The following is a 16667-nucleotide window of genomic DNA, read 5'->3' on the forward strand; positions in this document are numbered from 1 at the left end:
AGAAGCCGTTGTATAAAATGTCTGCCAAATCGGAAGAGAATTGCGCCCTCTGACGGCTCAGGAAATCAAGATCCAAGATCGGTTTATATGGCAGCTATAACCGGTTATGTACCGATTTGAACCATACTTAACTCAGACGCTGGAAGTCAAAACAAAACATCTTATGCAAAATTTCAGCCAAGTCGGAAGAGAATTGCGCCCTCTGGCGGTTTATATGGCAGCTATAACTGGTTATGTACCGATTTGAACCATACTTAGCGCAATTGTTGGAAGTGATACCAAAACACCACGTGCAAAATTGTAGTCAAGTCGGATGAGAATTGCGCCCTCTGGAGGCTCAAGAAGTCAAGACCCAAGTTCGGTTTACATGGCTCCCATATCAGGTTAGGAACCGATTTGAACCATTCTTAGCGCAATTGTTGGAATTGATACCAAAACACCACGTGCAAAATTACACCCATACTACGGTGGAAGGTATAATAAAATGTTAATTTATGGTATTTCACATATTCTAGCATTCTTTGTGATGGTTGAAATATATGTTTCCACATTTTCTTGCTGCGGGACTGCCAAAACACTACAAGCGGCACGTTGTTAAACAATGTTGGTTGCTATCCATAATCGACCCATCAGCTTGTCTTCGACAGACAAAAGGACGGACATGGCCTTAACGCCTTGGAAAGCCAGGAAGGTGAATTACAAAACTACTTTGTTGTGTCTCAGATCAATTTTTGGACGAGTTACAAACGGACTTACAAAGTTAATACACTTCCATTTTTTTGGTGGAGGTTATAAAAATTAAATTAATTTCTCCACAGATGAATAAATCACTTCAAAAATGCCCAATCATTTTGTGCTTGTTGAACATAAATGTTATTGCTGAATAACCACACTACCTACCTTTGATTTATGTACCTTGGTCTCGTCCAATGAAATATGGCATTTGCTTTAAATGGCTACAATATGGAATACATATTCGCCATCCCTAAACCGGTCTTAACAATTCGAATTTGGCATCCCTAAGTGATCAAAGTTTGTTTGCTGACTCTCTCATTCTCATTACTCAGACAATAATTGAACAGCACATGGTTGCGACATTGGGATAGCGCACACCACAGTTTAATCTAATCAAGCCCACGAACAAAATGCTGTACTTGCTTATTATGTTATATGCATACATACATACACGCGAGTATAAATTTAACACAATTGAATTCTTCTTTATTTTCTTATTCTGTGAGACTCTCACGTGAGGTGAGAGAGCCGGTGTGTGTGTGTGTGTGTGTTTTTATGAATTATTTCTAACAAAGCCGCCTCAATACCACCACTTGTTGACATCGGTGCTGTTGGGTGTTATCAACATTACCCGTTCGTCTGTCTGTCCAACCGTCGCCAACAAACACAAGAAAATCAAACCAAAGTAGGAGAACAAAATAAAGAACAACAGCAACATCAACGGCAACATAATTCCCTCGCAGTCATTCATTGAGACGATTTTACTCAGACCACCACCATAGGCTGTGGGGCATTTCGTTTTTAGTGTGCTCTCATTATCAGACCAAGCAGTACGACAACGAGTCTTTGTATCTCGGCGCGCGTTCAGTTCTATCTGTTAATTGTTTTTGTTACATACCCAGCTACATACACGGTTCGGCTTCGTTTAGCGGTACGTGCGTACATACTACGATTTTGGGATCGTTATTGTTAAAAAAAAATACACCAAAGCGGGACAGTATCTTTCAGTACGTTGGTGCGTGTGTGTATATCTTTAAAGAGGTCTATCAACGTAATCACCGTGTGTGCTCTATATCGAAAATAGTTCGGCCCAAAACACGTTGTAGCACCGTTGTCGTCGTTGTTGCTCGTTCAAAGTGTCATCAGTGAATAGTTGAAGAAGTGTTGTTAGTGTTCCATTAGCACCTGCACAAAGTCAATTTCGTTAATTTGCCAAGCAAAATCAAATTTTCCTTTTTCTTCGCCAAAGCAAAGTTTAATTAAATCTAAATCCATCCAACATGAGGGAAATCGTGCATTTGCAAGCTGGTCAATGCGGTAACCAAATTGGTTCTAAGGTTAGTAAACATTTTTTCTTTTCTCTTTTGCTTTATCCAGATTGAAATGTCTGTCCCTACGACTGTCGTGTGCCTTTGTGTGTTTGCCGCTTTTTTCTGCCATGGTCTTGTTCTTCATTGCAGATTATGCTTTCATCTACAATAGCTTCTTCTACCCTCTAGTTTCCCTTCATTTTCTCTTTTTCATCAATTTTTCCTAACCTCAATATTTAATTATAACACATGTGTGTTGTTTGTTTTCTTTTTTTCTTTTGTGCTTTGGCTGGTGTGTTTTTATTGTTTTTTTTTTTCATTTCTCTTTTCTCATTTCATCAAAGAAAGCGTGTAGTCTTCATGTTGTTGTGCTAACACCCACCCATCTTCTTTTCCCCCCATAGCGTCTTCCTCGGCCACTGAACATGGCTGTCTCTTAAATTTCTTCTCCATTGGCCGCTAGTTTCATTGAGCTAATTTTTTTAGTCAAATTGAATGACATAATAATTGTAAATGTCAAAATTGTCATAGAAAATATGACGGTTTAAGAATAAAATCCCATATAACCCAGTGGGAGAGGTCGTTGGAGAGCATTGATCTAAAAAAAAAAATATTTCTCTCTACACTATGTGAATTTAAAATGTTCGTGTATGAGAGAATGTATTAGGCCAGGTCGACAAGTAACATTAAAACAAATGTGCTCAAGCCGCAATTACACGGCATGTAGTTGTCGTATGACATATTGACATGTTATTTAAAATTTTTGTCAAAATTGTCAATTTAGACACGATTCGGACCATATTTGATTGAATATTGGAGACCATATTAGAAGTAATTCTGTAAACTTTCAACCTTTCAACTTTCTATTCTCAAGAAGTAAAATAGGGAGATCGGTTTATATGGTAGCTATAGGCCGATTCAGAGAAGCCGTTGCACAAAATTTCAGCCAAATCGGTTAATAATTACGCCTTCCATAGGCCATATAAATCAGATTCCAGTTCGGTTTATATGACAGCTATATCAGATTATGGTCCGATTTGAACCATACTCTGCACAGTCTTGGATTGACGGAACCCTGGTATTGCCATCTGGAAGATCATGTTACACGGTTAGACCAAAGCTAGAGCACAGAGTGGGCCTTGGGTCTACATTGAGAACCCTGGGATGGAGATCTGTTTTAGACTGCCTGACCATAATACGATACTTCAGGCGGAGATCCGCAGGACGCGAGGACGTCGAGTGTGAACATCTTCACCGACAGTAAAATTGCCATAAGGGCAAAAACAACCAGGACGGTAAGGTCACGAACAGTCTTGTAGTGTAAAAAGGATATTAACGCCTTCTCTGAGGATGGCAAAATCCGCATCGTTTGGGTGCCGGGCCATAACGCAGTAAGGGGAAATAAAAGGGCAGACGACGCAGTCCGAGTTAAGGTAGTGGGCGACGAATGCGCATGCAACATTATGGAACAGCGAAACGGTCGGTAGGAGGGCGAAAATCCTATGGGGGGGTCCGGATCGTGAAAATACGAGGCTATTACTGAAACAAAGCAAGAAGGAGGTCACTATAGCTTTTGGGTATCATAACGGGACACAGAGAACTACGAGCTCACTACTGTAAATTCGGTGAGGCAAACAAAATTTCAGGCGAATCGTATAGAAATTCCGCCCTCCAGTAGCTCAAGAAATCAAGATCGGTTTATATAGCAGCTATATCAAAACATGGACTGATATGACTCATTTGCAATCCCAAACGACTTATACTAAAAGTAAGCGTACTCTCGACAGACGGACGGGAGGACGGATAGACGACGGACATGGCTAGATCGACTGTCATGACGATCAGAAATATATATATACTTTATGGGGTCTCAGACGAATATTTCGAGGAGTTACAAACAGAATGACGAAATTAGTGTACCCCCATCCTATGGTGGAGGGTATAACAAGCAAATATGTGTTTAGCTGATCTGATCCTAATTTAACTGTTTGTTTTAGATGAACCAAAGCCCTTAAAGTGTTCTCAGTCCAAAATTTATTTGGCCCTTCATCCCATAATTGCCGGTATATTCAAGTTATATCTTTGACAGGTAAATCGAATTATGCATATTTTTGTTTAAACTTTATGGGCAACCCAAAATCACAAATCCAAATTTAGGGGGAACGCCCCACCCCAAATCTCCCCCAAAGGGCACATAGACCTACAGTTAGAATTTGGGGCTTAGATAATCGGAATTTAAGAGTAGAGTACGAGTTTGATATAAATATTTGAGATGAATTGTCAGGGAGTCCGCTTCAACCCAAAACGCCCCTAACTGACGTATAGACTTACAAATAATGTATAAGTGAAATAGGCCAAAAAGCATTTGTTAGGTTAGGTTGAAAAGAGTGTGCGAATATTAATCCACCCCATGCCACTATGGTCATACACCTAAGCCAGTAATCGGCTTGTTGTGTGCTCTAAAAACTAAAAAGTTACCTCGAAAAAGAAAATTTTAATTTAGGAAGTTAGCATTTGTTGATAGGCCATTAAAAAAACGGCTGAACCGTTTTTTTTTTAGATTTTCGCTGATGGTGTAGAATTTACCGTAGGAGGAAATAGAGTACTACAGATTTCCTTATCTTAAGGAGGGTGGACCCTCCCTTTCGCGGTTCAAGCGAAATTTTGTTTGCACTCTTATATTAGTCTTAAAGTGGGTCAAGTTTATGAGAGGCCGCCCCTCCCCAAAACCCACCAATCAGATATATAGACCAATTGTTTTTTAGTTTATTATTAACATGGGACTCAAACAAAAGGCATTTGAGAGTAGAAAAGAAATCTGATGTTATGTTTTGGGGCCACCTTACCCCAAAAACCTCCCAAACCAGACCTTTTAACCGACCATATCAATATGGGTCTCAAATGAAAGATATTTGAGAGTAAAGCACGAAATTGATATCCACATTCGAGACGAAGGGTCTGAGGAACTGTCCCGTCTAAAAAAATTCTCAAACAGAACACGTTTATCAGTCATGTTAATATGGTGCTCAAATGAAAGGTAATGGGACTAAAACGCCTTTCGGGGTCAAGTTGATTGGGTTACTCTATCAAATGCAAAACCTTCCATTAAGGAACAGGGGAAACTTCTCACATATCAATAAGTGCAGTCCGATTAAAGTTTAAGCTCAATGATAAGGGGTATTGGTTTTATAGCTGAGTCCGAACTGTGTTCCGCAGTGCGACACCTCTTTGTAGAGAAGTTTTTACATGGCATAGCACCTCGCAAATGTTTCCAACATTAGGAAGGGAAAACCACCGCTGAAATTTCTTTTTTTCTGATGGTCCTGCCAGGATTCCCGCCCAAGCCCAAAAACGGACATCATTAAAAATCGAATGATAGTACATAGGATTCAAGATGTTTTAGAAACTTTTACCTTGGGGTATAATTATGTTATAATCCCCGGAGTTTTTAACTCAAACGTCCTTATCGATTCAACTTTTACTGATGCTATGTTGACACTTTGGCTCTTCGTCACCAGTTGAATTTGCCCTACACATTTAAAGTCAACCGTCAATACTATATTGGAGTTATTCTTTGTCAGTAATTCTTTGAGGGTCTTATAGTATGACAAAATTTCTGTTTTATGTTTCTCTAAACATGATCTGATATACCTCAACTACGACTTTGCTTTACGAGAGGAGGAGGAGGAGAACTTGTCTTATCGGGATTATAGAAGTTTGAATTACCAGCAATTACTCGATATGGTCTACCAGGTAGACTGTCGATCAGCAAAAAGGCTTTTATGACGGATAAAATTTTACGTCTTTATCATCCAACTGTTTCAATAAGGGTTAAAAGGGCCTCGAATAACACTAAGCCATAGTTTAGTTAGAAGATTAAGCCACTAATTGGTGACAGGGACTTTTTTTAATCCCTAATACACCCAATTTCATGGCTTAATAATCGATAAAAGTAACAAACTATGCAGCTGTCAAGAATTGTAAATCCAGATCTTAAAAATTTCAATGTAAGCGAGCTATTAGCTTACTGTAAATAGAAGCGTTTCAAGTCTCTAGAGATCAAAGAACATTTCCGTGACGCCAGAAAACAGGTTAACAGTTTCCTCTATGCTGCCAAATGCGAATATTATTCATTTAGATTAATGTGGTAGGTGGAAGGTGACTCATGATATAGGAGTTGGAAACCCAAGTCAGACACTCGTTACCATGGTGATTTAGATGAACTAAACAGAGATTTAATAAACATAACTAATATACAAACGCACACTCAATTTTACCTTAGTGATGATAAAACAGCCTAAGACTTTGGCACCCGCTGACCTTTTAAGCTTAGATGTTTCAGCTATGAGGAAGTTTATAGGAGTTTTGTACATGTACAAGTCAAATGCAATAGGCTTGGACGGAGTCGACCCGAAACTTCTCCGAATATTATTTCCACATCTCCTACCGTATTTTTCGTACATGTTTAATATAATTATGAGCTCCAGTGAATAAGGAGGCTAAGGTCATTCCCATCCCTATATCCAACTTAGATTATCGCCCGATATAAATTCTTTGTTATCTCTCGAGAATATCCTAAACAAACAAATGTCAGAAAACCAACACCGAGAGTTCTTTTAGTCTGAAAGACAGGCAAGCTTCCTTTCTAATCATAGCTGCATCACTGCATTGGTTGAATCAATCTGGAGTGATATCGAAGTCGGATTTCTTGTTATTTTGGATCACTCCAAAGCTTTTGACTCTGTTTGTGACCTTTTTCGAACAACTGGCCAAGTATGGCCAAAATCGGTTCATAACCTGATATAGTTCCCATGTAAACCGATCCAGAATCTTAAGCTTATAGAGGGTGCAATTCTTAATCGGTTTGGCTGAAATTTAGCATGAAGCGTTTTGTTTTAACTTCCAACAACTGTGCTAAGTATTGTCCAAATCGGTTCATAACCTGACATAGCTTCCATATAAACCGATTTCGGATCTTGATTTCTTGAGCCGCTAGAGAGCCCAATTATTGTCCGATTTGCCTGAAATTGTGCATAAAGTATTTTAGTTCGACTTTCAACAACTGTACCAAGTATGGTCCAAACCATTTCATAACCTGATGTAGCTCCCATATAAACCGATTTTGGATCTTGATTTCTTCAGCCGCTAGAGGGCGCATTTATTGTCCGATTTGCCTGAAATTGTGCATAAAGTATTTTAGTTCTACTTTCAACAACTGTACCAAGTATGGTCCAAACCATTTCATAGCCTGATGTAGCTCCCATATAAACCGATTTCGGATCCTAACTTCTTGAGCCGCTAGAGGGCGCAATTATTGTTCGATTTGCCTGAAATTGTGCATAAAGTATTTTAGTTCGACTTTCAACAAATGTACCAAGTATGGTCCAAACCATTTCATAACCTGATGTAGCTCCCATATAAACCGATTTTGGATCTTGACTTCTTCAGCTACTAGAGGGCGCAATTATTATCCTATTTGGCCAAAAATTTTGCATGAAGTGTTTTGTTTTATCTTCCAATAACTTTGCCAAGTATGGTCCAAACCGGTTCATAACCTGATGTAGCTCCCATATTAACCGATTTTGGATCTTGACTTCTTCAGCCACTAGAGGCCGCAATTATTATCCGATTTGGCTGAAATTTTGCAGGAAGTGTTTTGTTATGACTTCCAACAAATGTTTTATGTATAGTTCAAATCGGTTCATTACCTGATATAGCTCCCATATAAACCGAGCTCCCGATTATATTTCTTGAGCCTCTAGAGGGAGCAATTCTCATGCGATTTGGCCAAAATTTTGTACAACGGCTTCCCTCATGACTTTCAAAATACGTGTCTAATATGGTCTGAATTGATCAATAGCTTGATACATATAAACCTATCTCCCTATTTGGCTTCTTGAGCCCCTACAAGGCGTAATTCATACCCGAATGAACTGAAATATTACACAATAACTTCCATTATGGTCCTCAACATTCATCATTTATGGCCCGAATCGGACTATAACTTAATATAGCTCCAATAGCATGACAGTTCTTATTCAATATTCTTTGTTTGACTAAAAAGAGATACCGCGCATAGAACTCGACAAATGCGATCCATGGTAGAGGGTATATAAGATTCGGCCCGGCCGAACTTAGCACGCTCTTACTTGTTTCATAATAATTTCTGCTATGCCACCAACATCTAAATCAAGTACCCGAATCAATCCATTTCTCCCATATTAACATATCTCTCGCTTCAGCTTCTTGGCCTTCCATTATTCTTTATTAGTTTATTCCTATAACTATAAACCATGCAAAAAACATGACAAATGCAGTCCAAGCAGGGGTTGTACAAGAATCGACCCGGCCGAACTTAGTTTTTTACTTAATTTTTTTTTTTATAATATCTTTAATCATTTCAAAGAATAAGAAAGACAATCTCAACGTAATTAGACAGCAATCATTAATTATTTCATTGCTTAAAGTTTCGTTTTAACATCTCTTTGTTGTTCTATTGCCTAAGCTATTTTAAATACCTATGTACATGCTGACAACTGTTAGTGGCCCAAATAACAGCTTTCCGCATTGAGTAACGCCGGTTGTGAATTACAATGGCATGCAATTTTCTTATTCTCATGTCCACACTGCATACGTGTATGTACGTACACAGCCATATATGCACAACATAGCCAAGAACTCATAGTCAACGAATATATTTTACTCTCTTTCTGGCATGAAGTAGAGAGCTGCAGTTGCTTTGTTATCATTCTACAATACTTTATTAACAATTTTCATATTGGAAATACATATGAATCATTTGTTTCCTTTTGAATGAAAGTTTTCATATCTACACTTGTCTCTTAGTGTGCATCTGAAATTTCAGTTTGTTATTCAGATCATTGTTGACTTGCTGTAGAGTGCTAGTTTTCTTTCCCGCTATGTAGGCCGAATCAATCAGCTGTTTTTCTCTGTTTTGCTTTGCTTGCGGAATGTACTGTGAGAGCGTTCTAGTTTTGTTCTCCAAAAACATTGACGTCAATTCTCTTTGGCACATGGGTTACCTATAAATCAGAGAAGAAGGTACACACACGTACATATGTACAAATGTGTATACACACTACAGCCATTGATAATTATGTATGTATGTTTGTGCTTACATTTATAACTGCATGTGGTGCGTTGCTTAATAAGTAAGTGGTGAGTAAGTAAGTTTTTTACCTTTCGCAGTAAAAGGGTCTCGGGTATTAAAATAACCATTGCGTCAGAGTATATGGGTATATAAAGCTTTTTGGTAAAAAATTGTTTTTTATTCCCTCCACCATAGCTAGAGGGTGTGCTGGTGGCGCTAAGCACCCCTAGCGAATCTGTAAAATTCCCCAGAATTTTTGTTAATATAAGCCGCTATCAACTATTGATTGTATTCAACTGTATTTCAAACCTTCCGATTCTAAATATATATAAAGGGTGATTTTTTTGAGGTTAGGATTTTCATGCATTAGTATTTGACAGATCACGTGGGATTTCAGACATGGTGTCAAAGAGAAAGATGCTCAGTATGCTTTGACATTTCATCATGAATAGACTTACTAACGAGCAACGCTTGCAAATCATTGAATTTTATTACCAAAATCAGTGTTCGGTTCGAAACATCGGTTTTTTTGCTGAAAATGGCTGTTGCTTAGTTATGAAGGAGATGTTAGAAGAAACAAGTAAAAAGGCGTTAAGTTCGGCCGGGCCGAACTTTGGATAACCACCACCTCGGCTATATGTGTAAACCACCTTTCGTCAAAATAAAGTGAAAAATGCATACCTTATGCCCCATGGCAGCTATATTGAAATATGTTCCGATTTGGGCCAAATACTAATAAGTAAAAGTCATTGTTCAATTGTGTATTGGTCTTTTTAGTAGCTCTATCCTAAAATAAACCGATCTGAACCATACACGACTCGGATGTTGAAAAGTCCAACCTAAGTCAAATGCAAATGCAAATTTTGCCCATGAACATTCCACTTAGGAACAGGAGCAAACTTCTCACATATCAATGAGTGCCGTCCAATTCAAGTTTAAGCTCAATGATAAGGGGCTTCCTTTTTATAGCCGAGTCCGAATGACGTGCTGCAGTGCGACATCTCTTTGGAGAGAAGTTTTACATGGCATAGTACCTCACAAATGTTACCAGCATTAGGAGGGGAAAACTACCGCTGAACATTTTTTTCTGATCGTCTCGCCAGGATTTGAACCCAGGCGGTCAGCGTCATAGGCGGACACGCTAACCTCTGCGCTACGGTGGCCTCTATAACATAAGTCACTGTGTCATCTTCCAGTTAAATCGGATTATTAATGCGACTTTTATGGGACCATGACTTTAAATCGAGATATCGGTCTATGTGGCAGCTATGTCTAAATATGGACCGGTTTGGGCCAAGTTGCAGAAAAATGTCGAAGAGCCTAACACAACTCACTGTCCCAAATTTCGGCGAAATCGGACAATATATGCGCCTTTTATTGGCCCCAAAACCTTAAATCGAGAGATCGGTCTATATGGCAGCTATATTCAAATCTCGACCGATCTGGGCCAAATTGAAGAAGAATGTTGAAGAGCCTAACACAACTCACTGTCCCAAATTTCGGCGACATCGGACAGCAAATGCGCCTTTTATGGGCCCAAAACCTTACATGGGGAGATCGGACTATATGGCAGCTATATTAAAATTTAGACCGATATAGACCAAATTGAAGAAGGATGTCGAAGGGCCTAACACAACTCACTGTCCCAAATGTCGGCGACATCGGAAAATAAATGCACCTTTTATGGGCCCAAAACCTTATATGGAGGGATCGGTCTATATGGCAGTTTTATCCAAATCTAGACCGATCTGGGCCAAATTGCAGATGGATTTCGAATATACTCATCTGATGAGAACCCATCTACAATAACTCGTATAGTGCGATCTCTGAGAAAGCTCGATATAAATCGAACGAAGGTATTTTACCGACACCGGGGCACAAGAAATCAAATTTAGAGATCGGGGGGCTCTTTATCAGGTTAAATAGGGATTCGGACCATTCTTGGGATAACTGTTAGAGCTCATAGGAAAATACATTAAGAAAAGTTTCAATCAAATCGGATAAGAATTGCGCTTGAAGTGTAGTTGAGAGATCGATTTGTATGGGAGCAATATCAAAACAAGGTCCAATTTGAACCATTTTGTATTCCAATCAACCTTCAGTCGCTCGAATTGCCTTCGAATTGTCTTCCACGGAGTTGAAGAATTCCAAGCATGAGTTTTTCTAAGACTTTGTCGGCCTATAGATGTTCCATTCCTGTGGTGACCTTGTGGCCTTCGCTTTATTGAAAATTCTTCTGCAACCAGTCCTTAGACCCATCAATTTTGTGGACCATCATGGTTCACATTAGTTTTCAATAACAGTTCAAAAATGTCCAAAGTATTTTTCATAAGCCCCAAAATGGGGCAATTTAAGAATTGAAATCATTCCAAAAAGACTCAAGTCATAATGATTTGCACTGAAATAGCAATCAAATTGCTTGGCAACACGGCAGCACGAGTTTTATTGTTAGCCATGGATTTTTCATGAATCATTTTGATAGCAATTTTCAAATACAAACATGCACCTGGTCATGAAATGTAATTTGTTTAGAACCCACTACCAATGTATTCATCTTTGTGGACATTATTTACCGCCGACTAAGTTTTTTTTATCAAATATTTTGATATGTGCTAAATGTTATCTTATCGATTTGGCTTACCTTTGTATCAAAGAATTCGGTTGTTAGTTATATCATATGACATTATTCTAATAACACCACCCAGTAGGCCAAGTTTTCAAATCCCCTTTAACGAATATGTTTTGTTATGTTCGTATAAGTTAACATTGATGTCATTTCTAATAAAAATATGCTCTCACAAACTTGAACAAATATGACCAAATATATGAACGGCCAAGGCTGATAATGGCTATAGGAGTTTAAAATACCTTTCAAGGTCATCGACATTGGCAATATAAACGAAAAGCTACGAATGCCGAATTTACTTCGCAAATCTAAGTAAAAAGGCGTTAAGTTCGGCCGGGCCGAACTTTAGATACCCACCATCTCGGGTATATATGTAAACCACCTTCCATCAAAATCTGGTGAAAATTGCATACCTTGTGTCCCATAGCAGCTATATCGAAATATGTTCCGATTTGGACCAAATACTAATAAGTACAAGTCCTTGTTCAATTGTGTATAACAAAATAATGGTCTTATTAGTAGCTATATCTAAAAATAAACCGATCTGAACCATAAAAGACACAGATGACGAAAAGCCTAACATAAGTCACTGTGTCAATTTTCAGTGAAATCAGATTATAAATGCGCTTTTTATGGGGCCAAGACTTTAAATCGAGAGATCGGTCTACATGGCAGCTATATCCAAATCTGCACTGATTTGGGCTAAGTTGCAGAAAAATGTGGAAGAGTCTAACACAACGCACTGTCTCAAATTTCAGCGAAATCGGACAATAAATGCACCTTTTACGACCCCAAAACCTAAAACGGAGAGATCGGTCTATATGGTATCTATATCCAAATCGGGACCGATCTGTACCATATTGCAGAAGTATGTCAAGGGGCATAACTTAACTCACTGTCCCAAATTTCAGCGATATCGGGCAATAAATGCGCCTTTCATGGGCCCAAAACCTTAAATCGAGAGTTCGGTCTATATGGCAGCTATATCCAAATATGAATCGATCAGGGTCAAATTGAAGAAAAATGTTGAAGGGCCTAACACAACTCACTGTCCCAAATTTCAGAAAATCGGATAATAAATGTGGCTTTTATGGGCTTAAGACCCTAAATCAGAGGATCGGTATATAAAACAGCTATATCCAAATCTGGACCGATCTGGGCCAAATTGACGAAGGATTTCGAAGGGCCTAACACAACTCACTATCCAAAATTTCAGCAAAATCGGAGAATAAATGTGATTTTTATGGGCCTAAGTCCCATAAGATATGCCAGCTATATCCAAATCTGGACCGATCTGAGCCAAATTGAAGAAGGATATTGAATGGCCTACCAAAACTCACTGTCTTAAATTTCAACAAAATCGTATAATAAATGTGGCTTTTAAGGGTCTAAGACCCTAAATCGGAAGATCGGTCAATATGGCAGCTATATACAAATCCGAACCTATCTGCGCCAAATTTACGCGTAAGCTGTCGATATGCCTAACACAACTCACTGCCTTAAATTTCAGCAAAATCGGATAATAAATGATCGGTCTATATGGAGGCTATATCAACGGATCAAGATATAGTCCGATTAAGCCCACCTACGAACTTAACCTGCTTATGGACAAAAAAAGAACCTGTGCAAAATTTCAGCTCAATATCTATATTTTTAAAAAAGTAGCGTGATTTCAACTGACAGACGGACGGACATGTCTAGATTGTCTTAGATTTTTACGCTGATCAAGAATATATATACTTTATAGGGTCGGAAATGGATATTTCGAGGTGTTGCAAACGTAATGACAAAATGAATATACCCCCATCCTTCGGTGGTGGGTATTAAAAATTAACTTCAATAAAATACTTTTATGAAGCCCAATTTCAAGATAGATTAGTTGTATAATCTAATCTTGAATACCATTATGTTAGGGTGATTAGTTCGGCTTTTAAAAATCGCTTATTTGGTTTTTTGAGTTCAATATACATATGGGTTATGTGAAATGCCATTTTAAATTAAAATTTCCGATACATTTTTGAAAACAAGTAAAAAGGCGTTAAGTTCGTCCGGGCCGGGCCGAACTTTGGATACCCATCAACTCGGGTATATATGTAAACCAACTTTCGTCAAAATCCGTTGAAAAATGCATACCTTATGCCCCATAGCAGCTATATCGAAATAGGTTCTGATTTGGACCTTTGCTTCGGATATTCACAATTTGAAAGATACATTTTCGATGGGGATTTCAATAGTCGGCACCAATCATGGGGTTGTTCAAGGGCGAATAGCTGCGGCAACATATTGTATGAGAAACAGGATTCTTATGACCCTATTATTTGCAATCCTATGGAAAGCACACACATACCTATTTCAGACATCTGGGACAAGATATTGTATGAGAAACAGGATTCTTATGACTATATCATTTGCAATCCTATGGAAAGCTCACACATATAGTTGTAATAAGAGGTTACCACAATATATAAAGTCAAGTTGTCGTAGACGTAACTATTTTCGTAGGCAATGGATCAGGCATAGAAACACGAACGATTACTATGAATATAAGGCATTAAATTCCATGATCAAAGGACAAATAGAAAGTTTCAGAAACAGATCATGGTTCCATATCTTTTAAATTCATTAGACAAGACTTCACCGCCATTCTGGAACTTAAAAATTATATTAGGCAAGAAGTGTAAAAATATTCCTTTGTTGAAAGAAAACGGGTTCGCGTTTCATTATCACGACAGAGAAATGCCAAATCTTGGGTAAGACTTTTTATAGCAATCACTGTATAGCGAATGTTACCGATTCTCTTACGGAATCTGAGGTGACAGAAGCACTTCATAATTTCGAATTCAGTTCAAACCAATCATTTATTCCTACGACTTTCACTAAAGTTTCTGCTGTAATTAAGAGTTTGAAACTCAAAAAAAGCCCCGGTCCTAGATGGCATTAACAACAGATGTCTAAGATCTCTTCCAAACAACGGAGTTAAATTTTTGACTAATTTTATAAATGGATGTCTTAAGCAAGGGAATTTTCCAGACAGTTTTAAGGATGCAAAGGTCGTTGCCATTAGGAAACCAAATATACCAGCGGATATCACGTAATTATACCGCCCAATCAGTCTGTTGTCGTTTGTTAGTAAGATACGGTAAAGGGTAATTAAGGAACAGGTTGCCGACTTTGTTGAAGATAATAATATTTTACCTTCTCAGCTGTTTGGGTTTCGCAGAGGACACAGCACTGTGCACCTCTTAGTTAGAATAGCGAATAAAGTCAAGTCCAATTTTGAAAATCAAATCTCTAATGGAATGGTACTGCTAGATATTAGAGCTGCTTTTGATACTGTGTGGCATGATGGATTAATGTTTAAACTCATACGATACAATTTTCCGAACCATATAATACGAATCATTTAAAGTTTTCTAAGATCATGGACTTTTAGAGTTCATATAGGTTCCACAGTATCAAACCTCTTCAATATAATCGCTGGATGCCCTCAGGGCTCATGTTTATCTCTGGTGCTGTATAATATCAACTATCAACTTTTGCCAATGACACTGCCATTTTATGTTTTGGTAGTTTAGCTTCCGACGTTATAGCGGACATCCAACAGGATCTTTTCAGTATATTTGAGTATTTTTCAATGTTTAAAATAAACGACAACTGTGACAAAAGTCAGGCAATTTATTTTTTGTGAAGAATGAGAGATATATTTATTCCTCAAAACGATATTACCTTTAACAATGGGATAATAAAATGGGAGAAAAAGGTCAAATATTTAGGACTTGTTTTAGACCCTAAACTTACTTATAAGGATCATGTGTGATACATTATAAACAAATGTAATATACCAATAAGATGTCTGTATCCATTTATTAATAGATCTTCCGCATTAAACATTGACAATAATACAATATGTTAATATTCAGAGTAATTTTTCAAGCTGTTATATTTTACGCAGCTCCCGCCTGGGGTGCCACATCCAAAAGTTATTTAACAAGGCTTCAAATCATAAGAAAAGTCTTAAAGCTAGTAAACAATATGTTGAGATACTACTTTACCAAAAGACTTCACCAGGTCACTAATACTGACCTAGTGTAAGTTAGATTAAACAGTGTAACGCAGTCCTTTAATGCCAAATGTTCCTACTCTGAACATAATCATATCTCAGAGCTGGTCTCTTAAGATATCTATCTAATCTTAGTTTATTTAAGTTTTATCATATCAAAAATTGTTTACATAGGTTTTTTGAAAATGTTCTTGCTTTCTTTCTTCTCCACTTCTTATATATTATACAACCAATTAAGAATATAATAACCAATTTTTAATATTTAAGCAGAACAAGTTTATAACTTAAGCTCTTAATATGTAAGATACTACAATAAAGAATTGAATTGAAAATACAAAAATTAAAGACCATTCTCTTTTTATCATTTTTAATGTTCAATAACGAAGAACTTAAGTCGTTGTAAATAAACTCTATTGTAAATAAACTCTAACGTTTAAAGAGAAGTTTTACATGGCATAGTACCTCACAAATGTTGCTAGCATTAGGAGGGAAAAACCACCCCTGAAAATTTTCTCTGATGGTCTCGCCAGGATTCGAACGCAGGCGTTCAGCGTCATAGGCGGACATGCTAACCTCTGCGCTACGGTAGTCTCCAAGGAGATATGTGGCTATTGAGTCATAATTTAAGGGGATTTCCCATTTGGAATGACATAATCTTTGTTTTTTGTTTAAGTGGTCTACATTCACAAATCTAACGAATTATGTTTTTTTGATTTTCTAATATTGTTAGAAAAAACCTAAATTGCTGTCACAACAACTACATTTTATTTCATTCAAAAGTTTAAAAAAAAATCATATTTATCACTATTCCATGTTGTTAAGATA

At 37.7% G+C, this 16667-nt stretch overlaps 1 protein-coding gene across 2 annotated transcripts in view; it reads left to right on the top strand.

Moving 5' to 3' along the window:
- Positions 1-1520: 1520 nt before the first annotated feature.
- LOC106081982 (tubulin beta chain) overlaps positions 1521-16667 on the top strand; it is a 265225-nt gene continuing 250078 nt past the window's right edge. Inside the window, exon 1 of one of the 2 annotated variants that reach the window (XM_013244268.2) lies at positions 1521-2072. In XM_013244268.2, coding sequence (XP_013099722.1) covers positions 2016-2072 — 57 coding nt within the window. In that variant the 5' untranslated portion in view covers positions 1521-2015. The remainder of the gene's footprint in view (positions 2073-16667) is intronic. The other variant, XM_013244266.2, reaches the window with a different exon arrangement.

The sequence above is a fragment of the Stomoxys calcitrans genome, chromosome 2 (assembly GCF_963082655.1).
Source record: "Stomoxys calcitrans chromosome 2, idStoCalc2.1, whole genome shotgun sequence".
NCBI lineage: Eukaryota > Metazoa > Arthropoda > Insecta > Diptera > Muscidae > Stomoxys > Stomoxys calcitrans.